Below are 12,338 nucleotides of genomic sequence, written 5' to 3'. Positions count from 1 at the left end.
AGACACATTTGGGTCAAGGATGGTCACTTCTCTGCAGCCCTGCTGTGAAGGCCAAGAGGACTGGATGCCACAACAGATGACATTTGCACAAGCGCCCGCCATAAACTTAGCACAAGGAAGGCAGCACAGGATCAGGACACCAGTTTGGGAGGCTTCTATAACCAAAAGCAGTCTGTCAGCAAAGGAAGAGCAGCTTTTCATCCTTCGACTGTACTGCCTATGTATTACAGCGAGGGAAAAAACCCTCACCTTGAGACGAAGCTAGGGAAAGAAGAGATGCTGCAGAGCTGCATGTTGGCAGTTCAGAGGACATAGCAGAGCTGCTTTTCACCCACTTCCACTGCAATGCTTTTTAGGTCCCCAAAGCAGAGCTAACACTTGCTGGGAGATAGGCCTGCTTCAACTAGAAGCGCTGCGTGGAGATTAGCAAAGGTGTGCAGAAATCACCTAGGTCAGAGCTCGATGCTCCATCATATCAAGAGGCTGAGTTAGCTGTGCTATCTGGGAATGACACAGCCCCTGGCAAAACGCCCTGGACAGCAACACTGTGACCACGCAAGGAGTAATAAGGGCGACCAGCCCACCCTGCCCATACGAAGACAGCTCAGGGAACAGAGCAGGAGAGTGAAGCCTGTTTGGACATCGTGCAGAAGACACTCAACTGGAGACAATCTTTATGAATTAGTGATGGATGCATGATAAAGTTTATTCTTGGCAGCACAAAATCAGGAGTGATGTTGCCGCAGAAGCACAGTCATAGTCCCATAACCAAGTAGTATTTGCTTCTTGGGCAGTAAAACCTCAGCCTAGAAAAGAAGTTTCTCATGCATAACCAGATAAAAACACCAACAGCGTGATAAGTTCCCTCCGTAGAACTGACAAGCAGCAGTAGCACAAAGAGAAGGCGTAGCTAACACAGGTGTAATGATCTCAGTCCCACACCACACCACCAGTGCTTTGCCCTGCCCTGAGTTGAAACACTATTTTTCAGGCACTCCCCACCTTTGAAAATGCCTGCACGTCAAAGCATCTAAGCAAAGATGAGCGCAAAGCTTTCTGCAACAGGCTTGATTTTCACCTCTCATACCCCTTTCCAGACACCAGATTAGCCCCATTAGTCCACGCAGTCAGGTTGGCACAGTCTGTGGTGAGATACTGGGGACAGGGACATCTATTATGCACGTCCAAAGTGGTCATCTTGGTCATTTACTTGGCTCCCATGAAATGGGTGTGACGGTACCTGTTCTGCACAGACTTGTCAATCCCTACAGAGTCTCATCATCAAATTATACTTCTCCACAGCTCCATGATGCCCGCAGCAAACCAACAGGTTACAGACTGCAATCAAGGCAGCAAGGCTCCAAACACTGGGGATCTTCTGATTTGATACACATGGTCACTCAACAGCTACTTTAACTGTGGGTCATGACGAGCACAAAACAATGGATTTTCAATATTCCTTTAAGTAGTATATGCCACTGCCAGCACTGCTGGCCTACAGGCTGACTTCAAAATGGGGAGTAAAGCTGTGACTGCCAGGGCCAGGCACGCATAGGGAGCTGGAAGGTAATGTCAGGGGAGTATTACTACGTTCACCTTGTTCTTAGGCTCTTCCTCAGCACCTGCTCCTGGCTGCTGGGAGATAAAGGACACTGGGCTAAGCAGGAGCTCTGGGGGACAATGCCAGCAAATCTGACCACAACACCACCACTGAGCTTTTGAGCACATGGAGCTTAAAGGGCAGGAAGGATGTTCCTGTTAATAGCAGGGGCAGGTCACCCTAACAAAGGGAGCAGGAGCATGAAGTACAAGGAACACAAGGGCAAAGCCTGAGTATGGAAAGCAAAGAGCTGGGGAAAGAGAGCTGTGGCACTATCCTGCAGAGGACCCAGACCGCCACTTTAACAGCACTACCATCTCTCTCAGTACAGTGGTGGAGAGAAGGCCCTTTCCTTTAACCAGCACACATCTCATTCACCAGCAAGAAACACCGCAAAGATCCAGTGTAGAGTGCTGAAAAAAAACTGCCTACAAGAAGCTGCAGAGATCTTCCTTGAGATCTGCAGGTGTCTCTTGTCAGCATCATGAAACAAAACTGGAACAGCTCAAAATGTACTTTAAGACACCTACAAGTAGTGATGCAGATCATTAATGGCATGTTCAAGAGCTAGAAGGCCTTGCACCATTGGACTGAAACATCCCCTCCCGTGCATTCTCCACTTACAGCTGTAAGAACCTGAATAACTTCAAAAACAGACACCATTCTCCCCAGAGCACTGGGCACATAGAGCAGTCAGGCAATGAGGGGCCACCAGCGCTGCTGTAAATCATCTAATGGAAAGACACATTCCTGGGGACCTGGGTACAGCAGCTCTGGCTCACCTTGTGTGTGCGTCTGCATGTCCCGGGCCAGCTCCATCGGCAGCACAGAGTTTACAAGTGTTGAGATGACTGCAGCGTCCAAGTTGCACATGGCTCCAAAGCACTTCAACAGCAGCAGCCGTAATGGCACCCTGTGTTCCTGCAGAAGTAATTTATTAGATGAAACGATGTCCCAAATGAGGGCTTATACTCTAAGGCAGAGACATAACTGGCTAGAAGTTCCCACTGTTGGGAAGCCACAGATCCTCCCAGGGTGACTGTGAACCCAGAACCTCTACTAGCTTTTAACAACAGCACAGGAGTCATTTTACGGTAACATTCGCAACTGGGCTGGCTACAGGTTGTTGGCATATGCAGTCAGAGGGCATGTGGCAGCCAGAGCTCAGTTCTGAAATGCCCCACTTCATCCACTAAATATGATACAAATCAACAACCTATACCCATCCCCAGCAAACAGAGATTTAATTTGCTGGGTAGCCAGGATTCTCTGAGCACACTGAGGTTTTGCAAATGCTGCTCTGAAGGAAGTTTCCTGACAACCCAAAATTTGCAAACCCTCTTCAGCACGTGATGGTTAATGAACAGCATGGGAGCAGCTCCTCCACTGTGAAGCTGTTGGGTTTGTGCTGCGAGCAGAGGGTATAAACCAGAAAGTTTTGGGACATGCAGGGATTCCAGCAAAGATGACGCTCAACCTGCAGCCCCCACACAGCTCTGGTACTGGGGTAACCTTCATACTCCAGCCTCAGCCAACAACTCCAGGGTTCAGAGAACAGAAGTGAGCCAAGCTCTGGCACTGGGCACGACAGTAGCTGGGACTGGAGACCCAACTGCTCTCTATCTGGTCAGGCTTCCTGGAAATCCTGGTCAGAGGAGAGCAGGCAGTAAAAGCCAGCAGGCTCCATTATACCCAGCCTGCCTTCCCACTGCTCTCAGATACGCTACAGCCTCCTGATGCTGAGCTCTGGGTTCAGACACAGAAATGCCACATGAAAGCTAAATGCCACAAGGCTTGATGTGCTGTAGCTGGGGACTTAGGGACAAGATGGGCTCAAGTTTCCAACCCCCCCCAGAGTCCTACAACAGCACATTCCAGGAAGGAGAGGGGCAAAGCAACACAGCATAGACGTTGAAGGCAAAACTTCCATTTCTTCCTCTGAATACTGATTTCCTTCCTCACTCCCAAGGCTTCTACTCACAACCTACTTTCCTAAGCAAAGCTATTCACTAATGCACAGGAGTGTATCAATTAAAAGAGGAGCAGTCACAGCCTGTCAGCTTTCCCAAGGCATCCTTGGAAATCCTTCCTCTAGATATTAGTGATGCCAATTCTGTCCCCCCATGGAGATAATAAAAGCAGCAAGCTTTACCCTTCACAGTGCTAGCTACCGCTTCGAAGTCTATACCATCCTCTCTCTGCTCTTCTGTACAACTTGCATGCATAGCATTGACATTAGCCAGCACACAAAAGGGATGTGCTGCAACTCCATCTAGTTCACAGAACTGCTCTATGCAGGGGGAATGTCTCCCATACATTCATCATAGCAACCCTGCTCTATTGCATCTTCAGGGAAATCTCAAAAAGAGATATTTGATGCATTCTCCCACCTTACCATCTGATAATACGCCACAAGGGACAGGACGGATTCAAACTCATTCTTCTTGCACATTTTCTTGCAAACTTCTGGGTCTGCATCTGTCTGGAAGAAGGAATGAACAGGTCAGCCCAGTGGCACAAAGCAGCAAGGTGCCTGCTGCAGGTACCTTGAGGGAAGCCAGCTGCTTTCAAATCTCAGTAGCCCCAGCCCAACCATCTCACAAAGAAACTGAAGGCAGAGCACAGACAGCTCAAGAACTGCCACCCTCCAGATTCTGCATCAAAGTGAATTCTTGAGATATGTCTCTGCCATACAACATGTCTTGGGCTGAAAACATCTAAAAAACCCATGACCTGAGCAGCACCTTGATGACTGCATCATGCAGTTACACAGGGCAGCTCCAGCACCGTTCCCATCCTGAGAAGTATTGTACATCTCCCACCCCTAAATTATGAGGGAATGGTTGCACAAAATCCACCTCTGCCTCGCCCTGCAGGCCCACAGCGAGGCGGCACATGCCGTATGTTGAGTCACAAAGACAGGGGCATTTATTACGCAAAAAAATATCTGTTCTGCTTATGTCAGAACTGGAGAGGAATACAAAATAGGTGCCAGAGCAAACCCCACACCAGCACCTGTAACACAGACCATGTCACTGCACTGAGTGGCAGCTCCCATATCATCACAGTACACAGATGGGCTTGTACATGCTAGCAACAGCATTGGGACAGTATTTCCCACTGCTGCTCACTATGGGGATGTACCTCTCCTGTACGCACAGATGTGGTGAGATACTTTATACTTTCTCACAAAAATAGCTTTAAAGCTCACTGTCAAGGCAACCAAAGAATTTTCTTTGCATTTAGTGGGCCTCACCCCACAGGTACTTCCCAGCCACAGACGATGTTTTAAATGGAAGACATTTGAAATGGGCCTAGGAGTGCTACAACCCTCACAGCAGACTTCTAGGTTTTCAGTGGGAGGTTGGGTTTTTTTGGAGTTGAGGGCTTATATTCTCCTGTGATAGGTAAATACCACAGCTATCATGAAGAATGGCTCTATAACTCTCTTCAGAACAGCTTTATAAGGTAAAGTGCAAGGCAGCTCAAGAGCGCTGCAGACCCCACACAGGAGGGCAGGGCTTCACATTGATGGTAAAGGATGCACAAGAAACCTATGCCCTCTAAAACAGCAGATCTGATGGCAACACAGGGGCGAAGGAGGTCAGAAGAAAGGAACTTCACCAGGGCTGTCTGCTCTGCTCTGCCTGTAAAGAAAGAAATTTACTCACCAGGATGCGAAGCAGCTCCTCCAGGTAGCAGCAGATGACGTTCTCATCCTCATAGAGTGCCCAGCTGCGCTGCTGAGCATCATCCTTGTGCCTGGCCAGATCTGCAAAGATCACCTCCAGCCGCTGCTCATCGTGGCAGATCTGTCCCGAGGGCAGCCCCGCACTCAGATTCTGCACAATAGCAAAACCACTGGTTAGTGGGGTCCTGACAGCTAGCTGTTGTTTGGGTGCCTGTTTCCTCTAATCTTTGTCTCAGGACTGGCAGTTGACCTCATTCAGTCAAGAGCTGGCAGCAAAAAAACAGCAAGTTTAAGACATGTGCATTATTTCAGCTCTCATACTTTTGGGGCCTCTACCTGCCTCCTTTCCTTGCACGGCTAATGCAATGAATGAATTGAAATAGGTGCCAGAACTGGTGCACAGTCAGAAAGTCTTTAAATCCAAGCTGCCACTATCCTGCTGCAGCATTAGCTGTCTTCTGAGGGTGTTAATGGACCCAAGAAACCTCACTCAGACACAGCTATACCCCTTTTTTCTTATGGCATTTAGTAACCACCAGGACCGCTGCCAGGCAGCAGCTGAGCACAGCTGCAGGCTCACCCCCAGTAAAACAGACATGTCCTGGACACCAAACCACCACACTGCACAACTGCCTCCAGGAAGCAGAAGTTCCCTTCACTGCCCCCTCCCTCCAGCCTGAAAGGGACAGACCTTCCTTTAATCCTTGACTTGGGAGCAAACACTTGCATCGTACTCGACATGCCAACTGCTCAATACTACGTCTGCCATCTTCTGCAGCAAGGATAGAACCAATTCATCTTGGGCTGCTTTGGTTCTGCTTTCTTCCAAACAGCAGAGCTCAACCACCGCTCACAGCAGCTCTGGAGCTTGGAGCTATGATGCAGACTAACTGCATACCTAACCCTTACCACAAATGCTTCACTCTTCAGTTGTCTTTCCTATACTTTCCTCTCCTTTGAGAAAGAGGGGAGTAGCCAGGCAGCAGTTAACCTGCCCCAACAGCTGCTGTGGTCTGCAATTTAGATAACTCTCTAGGACCTAAGTACATCATATGAACTACCTGTTTCCTGAAAGCAGGGCAAGAAGCGGGGACCAGCACATGGAACCAGGCTGATTACAGGTGATGAGCCCAGACACCATTAAGAGAGATAAGGACTAATTTGCAGAAGAACTTAAATTATATACAAAAGGGTTTGGCAGCAGTGACAACAAGCAGCAGGAGGTCAGCAAGGTGAAAGAGAACAGAGCTGAGAAATTCAAACAGGAAAAACCCACTGACTGAGACCAAGCGCTTAACAATTTTTGGATTAAGCTGTCTTGCAGCGTGCAGTGACAAGTCACATCATTCAGTGTGAAAAGGCCTTTACCACTACCAGCCAGGACACCCTGCTACTGCACATTGTCTTCTCCTGGAAGCCTGGAGAAGACTTAGTCCTGTCCTGGTACAGCTACTTCCAACAGGCCGGCTGCATGGCCAGGGGCAGCAAGCCTTTAGAGCAGACCTTCACATTACAAGCAGAGCAGAACGATTTTGTATGGAGACACAAGCCCATGTTTTGTGTCAGTGGCAATGCACACACAGTCGCACACCCACGACACGAGCAGCCAGCACCACGCAAGACTGCCAAGTGCAGGAGCGGCACCCTTCCTGCACACCTTCAGCCCTTTCTGAGAAAACCACTCCAGGTTTAACAGTAACGTCTTGTCTGCTTTATTAGAGACAACGTTGTTAGTAATTTGCTTTGGGGTATTTGGGGTATGAACTAATTAGGACTTGAATTCAATGCTTAATTATATAATAAAGAAGTATTCTTCTTGTCGCTGTTCATTACATAATTTTTGTCAGGGAGGTAACAAAGGAAGGAGCGTGCCGGTTTAACACAAGCCTCTGTACACTCTTAACATTTTGGGAAGCTGTGGATGGCCTAGCAGAAAACCAGGTAACCAGCTGTGAGAGAGGACGGCAGCTTTCAGGAGCTGAGCACAAACACAGGAGAATCTCCCACTGAATGGTGACTTATCACAGAAGCAAATACGTTAGTTAAGAGACTCGCTTGGTCTTGTCATCTCCTCCTCTCTTTAGAAGGACCTACAACACTGCCTGTCCTCATGCATCCCAGCTGTTTGGGAGAGGGTTCTCCATTTCTGTACCTTACTCACATCCTCCTTGCCAGAGCAGTGCAGGGCTGGTCCTACCTCAGTCCACTGCTGGGATGTCTGTTTGGTTAAGCATTTTAATGGGTACTCGTTTTAATGATCACTCTATTCAGCCTCTTATCACTAATCTGCTTCCTCCAATCCTTCATCTGCAGCCCTTACTGAGCCCCACTGAGCATCAAGCTCCTAATGGACTTGGATGAGATCAATCCATTAACAAGCTCTTCCATCTGACCAGTATAACTACACCACGCACTGTCTCAATGCACACTCAGCACCATTCTCAGCCCTCCCACCACCAGGGTCAGATCTCTGCTTATTAAGCATCTTGGCAGCTACTTCAACCTGCAGCCAGGAATCTGCTGGAGAGCGCATAAGCAGGAGGGGGTTTAGGTATTTCTGACAATGCCACTTTGCATTATCTTGCTGTTTCAAATAGTTCCCTCCCCCCAACCCAGCAGAACAAACTGCTACAGGGATTTTGTTCCTTCTGAGCAGCCCCAAACCATTTTGGGAACCTCGGCACACCCATACTGCTCAGAGGTGGTCATGTCTGCCATGAAAACCCAGATGCTGTCCTGCTGAGTTCTTCCTCCCATTTTTTCCTTGCTTCCTCCCATGCCTCCCTCCCCACTACATCAGCAAGTGTGGTGTATCACTAGTGGCATGGGTATGTGCACCTACCAGCAGTTTCCATCCAGATGAGCACAGATCTGCCTTGGGTAAACCATATAGCAGCTTTTTACACACATTTCAGGGGGACTGCTCTGGGAATCCCCCCCTCCTCTGGGCAGCAAACCATTCCCGCTACAGCACCATCTAAAAAAACCAGGCAGCTAACACTGCTCTTGGCATACACAGACTGCCAGGCTCCTTGGCAGCTGCTAAACCAGATGAAACATGGTGCAAGAGAGACACCTGACTTCAGCTGAGTCAAGCTTCCCAGGGCAGGCCTTTCACACACACTCTTTTGGCAGCAGCAGGTCTGCTCCTGGCTGGACACCCCAGGGACACAGCCCTGTCGCAGGGCCGGTCAGCTCTTCAGGGAGACAATGCCTGCCATGCACAGACCTGCGGTGTGGCACGGGAGAGAGGAGTGCTTGGCTTTCGACCACCACGTTAGCTGTACTTCAGTAAGGTCTCTGCAGCCTTTGCTTTTCAGGTGTCCTGGCCATCTGCAGCCCATGCACATTTGCTCTGCAGATGTACGCAGCAGCAGCTCTCTCTGGATGAGCATGGCCCATCTACAGCTGAAGCGAGATGGCTGCACGTGAAGACTCTGGCACAGACCTTTATAAAGGCTCCTCTAGCAATTAGTGAGCAAAGGACTTGCCTAAGCGCTAATACATTCCTCCCACCCTCCAGATTCACTTTTGTTACAGTATTTCACTAAGGAGGAGCCCTACATAGGCATACTAACAGCCCAACCAAAGGACTCAGCCTTGAAAGCACTCACCCTGATGACCTTCACATTGTGCCAGGCGAGAAGGAGGACAAAGCTCCTGCAGGGAAAAAGCTAAGTCCCAGAGAAGCATTTGTATCTTTTCAAAAGCAATTCTCCTTTAAGCAAAGCCAAATCAATGAATGAACAGGAACTACACGCGAGAGGCAGCCCACATGGATTCAGGGGAAGCAGAGGGAGCTCGGCCACATTAGCCACGAGGTTTGCCAGGTCCTTGGGGACAACAGGCAGCCACCAGGCACTGGTGATGCATAGCTGGGAGCAGGTCACAGCCCAGTACTACAAGGGAAACCCCCTCTGGAAATACATCACCTCCCACACCAACTTCCTAACTTGTTCCTCCATCTCCGACACATCCAAGAACCGTTGGACCCCACCAGCAGCCTGGGCTGATCTGTAAGAGCAAACTGAATTACACACCTTTGTCAGCAGTTTTCAAGCTTAAATTTAAGGCAACCCAGCGATGGGTCTGGGTCACAAGTGCAACAGAGCAATGCTAATTTAATAAAAAGCAGTTAAGTGATTTCTAAGCGCTCCCTCTCAAGGTGTAGCTTGTTTGTGTATTAGGCAATTTTGCTTGCCTCACACTCAGTTTAATAAATCCTCAAATCAACCTCCCTAGACAAGACTTCTGTGGTACTACCCCCTCTCAAATAGGAGATAATTCAGCAGAGCTGAAGGCAATCATGTATCACCAATACATACTAAACCAAGTGATTCTCTAGATGCTTGAAAACCAGGCAGCACCTATATTATCTTTAGTTACATCCAAATTTCAAACGAGTTCCCATGAAAGCCAGCTCCAGTTTAGACAGTCACTACGGCAATGCCTTTGAAAAGAGGTTTCATTTCCCTTTGTGCATCTTGCCCGGTCACCGTGCCACTCATCAGGAACCAGCTCAAGGACAAGAAGAGGGACCGTTTCCAAGGCCAGGCCAAATCCTGACACGGGGAAGCCAACTCAGCACGTTTGCTCTTGCAGATTAGGCTTACCCAAGTAGTATGGTACCTCTGAAGCATCTTTCCTAAGGTGTGCGCACCTCAGCACCCTCCTTGTCTTTGCTGTTTCCCCAGCATAGCCTTATGTTATCTCTCTAAAAGCAGGAGCATGATGCTGTCCTGGCAGAAGGGTCTTTTGTTCTCTTGAAAACACGTGCCTGGGCAGACTCCACGCTGGAGGAGTGGAAAGGTAAATAAGAGGGAAGTGCCACTGCAATTCAACCTTCAAAAGGCACTGGGGACAGGAGCGAGGTAATGGATTCTGGAATTGATTTAGTAAACCAGTGATCTGACTTCAAAGAAAGAATGGAATAGGAATAAAAAGGATATAACTAATTAAAGAATGTGATACAAAAGGTTGAAGCAGGTATATCTACTTGGAGCAGACCAAAGCTTTAAATCAAAGCTGATATGTCGCTCTGTTTTAGGGGGTGAAAGAAAAACCTTGAAAAATATGCAAAAGAAGAATTGACCACGTATTTGCATGGATTAGGATGTAGAGGGATTTCAGAAGTTACAAATTAAAGAAAAAAAAGCCCCTGACCTAGAACTGATGACTCGGCAACAATTATACACAGAAACCCCTGAGATCGTGGAACGATTTGGTATAATGAACACCACAAAGTCAACAATAATAAATTGTACCATTAAACTACGCTAGTGAAGCTACAGCAGTACAGCCACCCCACAACTACTCAGGACTGCCCTTTCAACTGTTAGAACTGGTTTTCCACGCCAGGTGAACAACCTCATCTGGGACCAGGCCCCTATGTATCAGCAGAGCTACATCTTCTGTGTGGGACATTGAGGAAAAACACACACCACAAGCACTGTGCAAGCTCACTTGGGCTCTCCTTCTGAAAGCAGTACCACTCAAGATAGGTATGATGAGGTATTACGAGATGGTACAGGACCTTCTGCACACAGTACCGGGCATTTTTAAGTCCCACGGGTGTCCTAGATGACAGATATTGTATCAGTTACGAATAGATCCATACTCATCGCTGCAGCAGCATCAGAATTTCTTCTTGTCTTTTTCAGGCTGGTCTGCAGCAATGGCCATGAAATGGAGGTTTTCAAACACCCTCTGCAGAAACCTGGCACTAAGTGACTTCTGTGGAATTAAGCTTATTGTATCCCGAGAACAGGTATTAAAGATAAAAATAATATTCAAATCTTGTTTAAGGTCCAAATAACAGAAAACTGAACTTAGTGTGTAAGTCAGAGCCAGAACATATGCTTGAAACAGCTAAATATTTTTGCTGAATCTAGATCTCACATTGACACAGTACTGTTATTGAAGTAGGAAGCAATTAACTGTTGGGTTATGGCCACAAACTGGGACTTCATGATTGCTTATAGGACCCTCTATACAGTGCAGACAGTTAACCAGATTACAATTTGGTCTACAATTTGAATGCCATTAGTTTTCCATATTCAAATGCCTCTGAACAGTTCATTATAATCTTGCCATTAGCAATGGAACTCCAATCTTAGATGTTTATATGAAGCGTACTCCTCAGGGCTGTATTTAGCAAGTGGGAGCTGAAATTTATTATCCATACAACTGAAGTGGAGGGCTGCCCAGGTGCACCTTGCCATTTCAATGACTGCTGCAAGAAGCATCCTTTCATTTCCCTCCTTGCGTGTCTGCCGCAGAGAAAGGAGGAATATATGATCGTTTTCGCATAAGGTTTATTTAGAATGAGCTCAAGATAATGCTCTTCCTCCAGTGGCTGAAAAACTCCTCTTCCATGGTCTTTAAAAAAAGCAGGGCTGAGGTGTGTGTTATGGAATAGAGAGGTTCACATCTACAGAAAACTAGTTTTCATCGCTTTGATGAAAGACCAGGCCAGACATATAGAAGTTTTGGGTGCTCCATCATCAAAAGAGACAAAAATCCATGCAGATTTATAGTACTCATAAGCATGCTGAATCTACAGAGGACATGCAGTACTGTAGAAGAAAACGAGTTTATACAATGCATTATTTATAAAAGGTTTCTATACAGAAACACTTATTGCAAAGGCTCAATTTTCCTCAGCTTCTATTTGTCACATTCATAACAGAAAATACCTCTTTAAAAAGTCACTATTCATTTCTTTCTCTGATTTTCTGCTGCCACAGTGGTTCTCTGTGAGCTTTCACAATCAGTGGTCAACAACTCATGTCAGAGCTTTCTCAGCATGCCTCAAGTCCTGCTGTACCCATTCCCACAGCTGCTTTGCCACCAGTGCTGTCCCTGGGACTTGGAAGGTTGTCATCTCCCACCTGATGTGCTCACGTGCTTCAATTCACTACCGTCCATCTCAGGACCCTCTCCCCAAACTGCAGTCTCATCTGAGACACGCAGCCCTCCACCACAGCCTACCAGTGCTTCCCAGCACCAAGGGCCCTCTCAGCTGGTTTCACCTCTCACCCCCAGCTC

General features: G+C 47.6%; 1 protein-coding gene across 4 annotated transcripts in view; it reads right to left on the bottom strand.

Annotated features, from left to right (window-relative positions):
- Positions 1 to 12,338, bottom strand: part of NCKIPSD (NCK interacting protein with SH3 domain) — a 60,972-nt gene that overhangs the window by 10,592 nt on the left and 38,042 nt on the right. For all 4 annotated transcript variants that reach the window (XM_052776781.1, XM_052776780.1, XM_052776782.1 and 1 more), the window contains 3 exons: positions 5,272 to 5,442; positions 3,996 to 4,082; positions 2,383 to 2,521 (listed from right to left, as the gene is read on the bottom strand). In XM_052776781.1, the coding sequence (XP_052632741.1) occupies positions 2,383 to 2,521; positions 3,996 to 4,082; positions 5,272 to 5,442 (397 nt within the window). The remainder of the gene's footprint in view (positions 1 to 2,382; positions 2,522 to 3,995; positions 4,083 to 5,271; positions 5,443 to 12,338) is intronic.

This window comes from Harpia harpyja, chromosome Z, assembly GCF_026419915.1.
Source record: "Harpia harpyja isolate bHarHar1 chromosome Z, bHarHar1 primary haplotype, whole genome shotgun sequence".
NCBI classification, from domain to species: Eukaryota; Metazoa; Chordata; class Aves; order Accipitriformes; family Accipitridae; genus Harpia; species Harpia harpyja.
The sequence above is the reverse complement of the archived record's forward strand: the minus strand, read 5'-3'. Positions and strand labels throughout refer to the sequence as shown.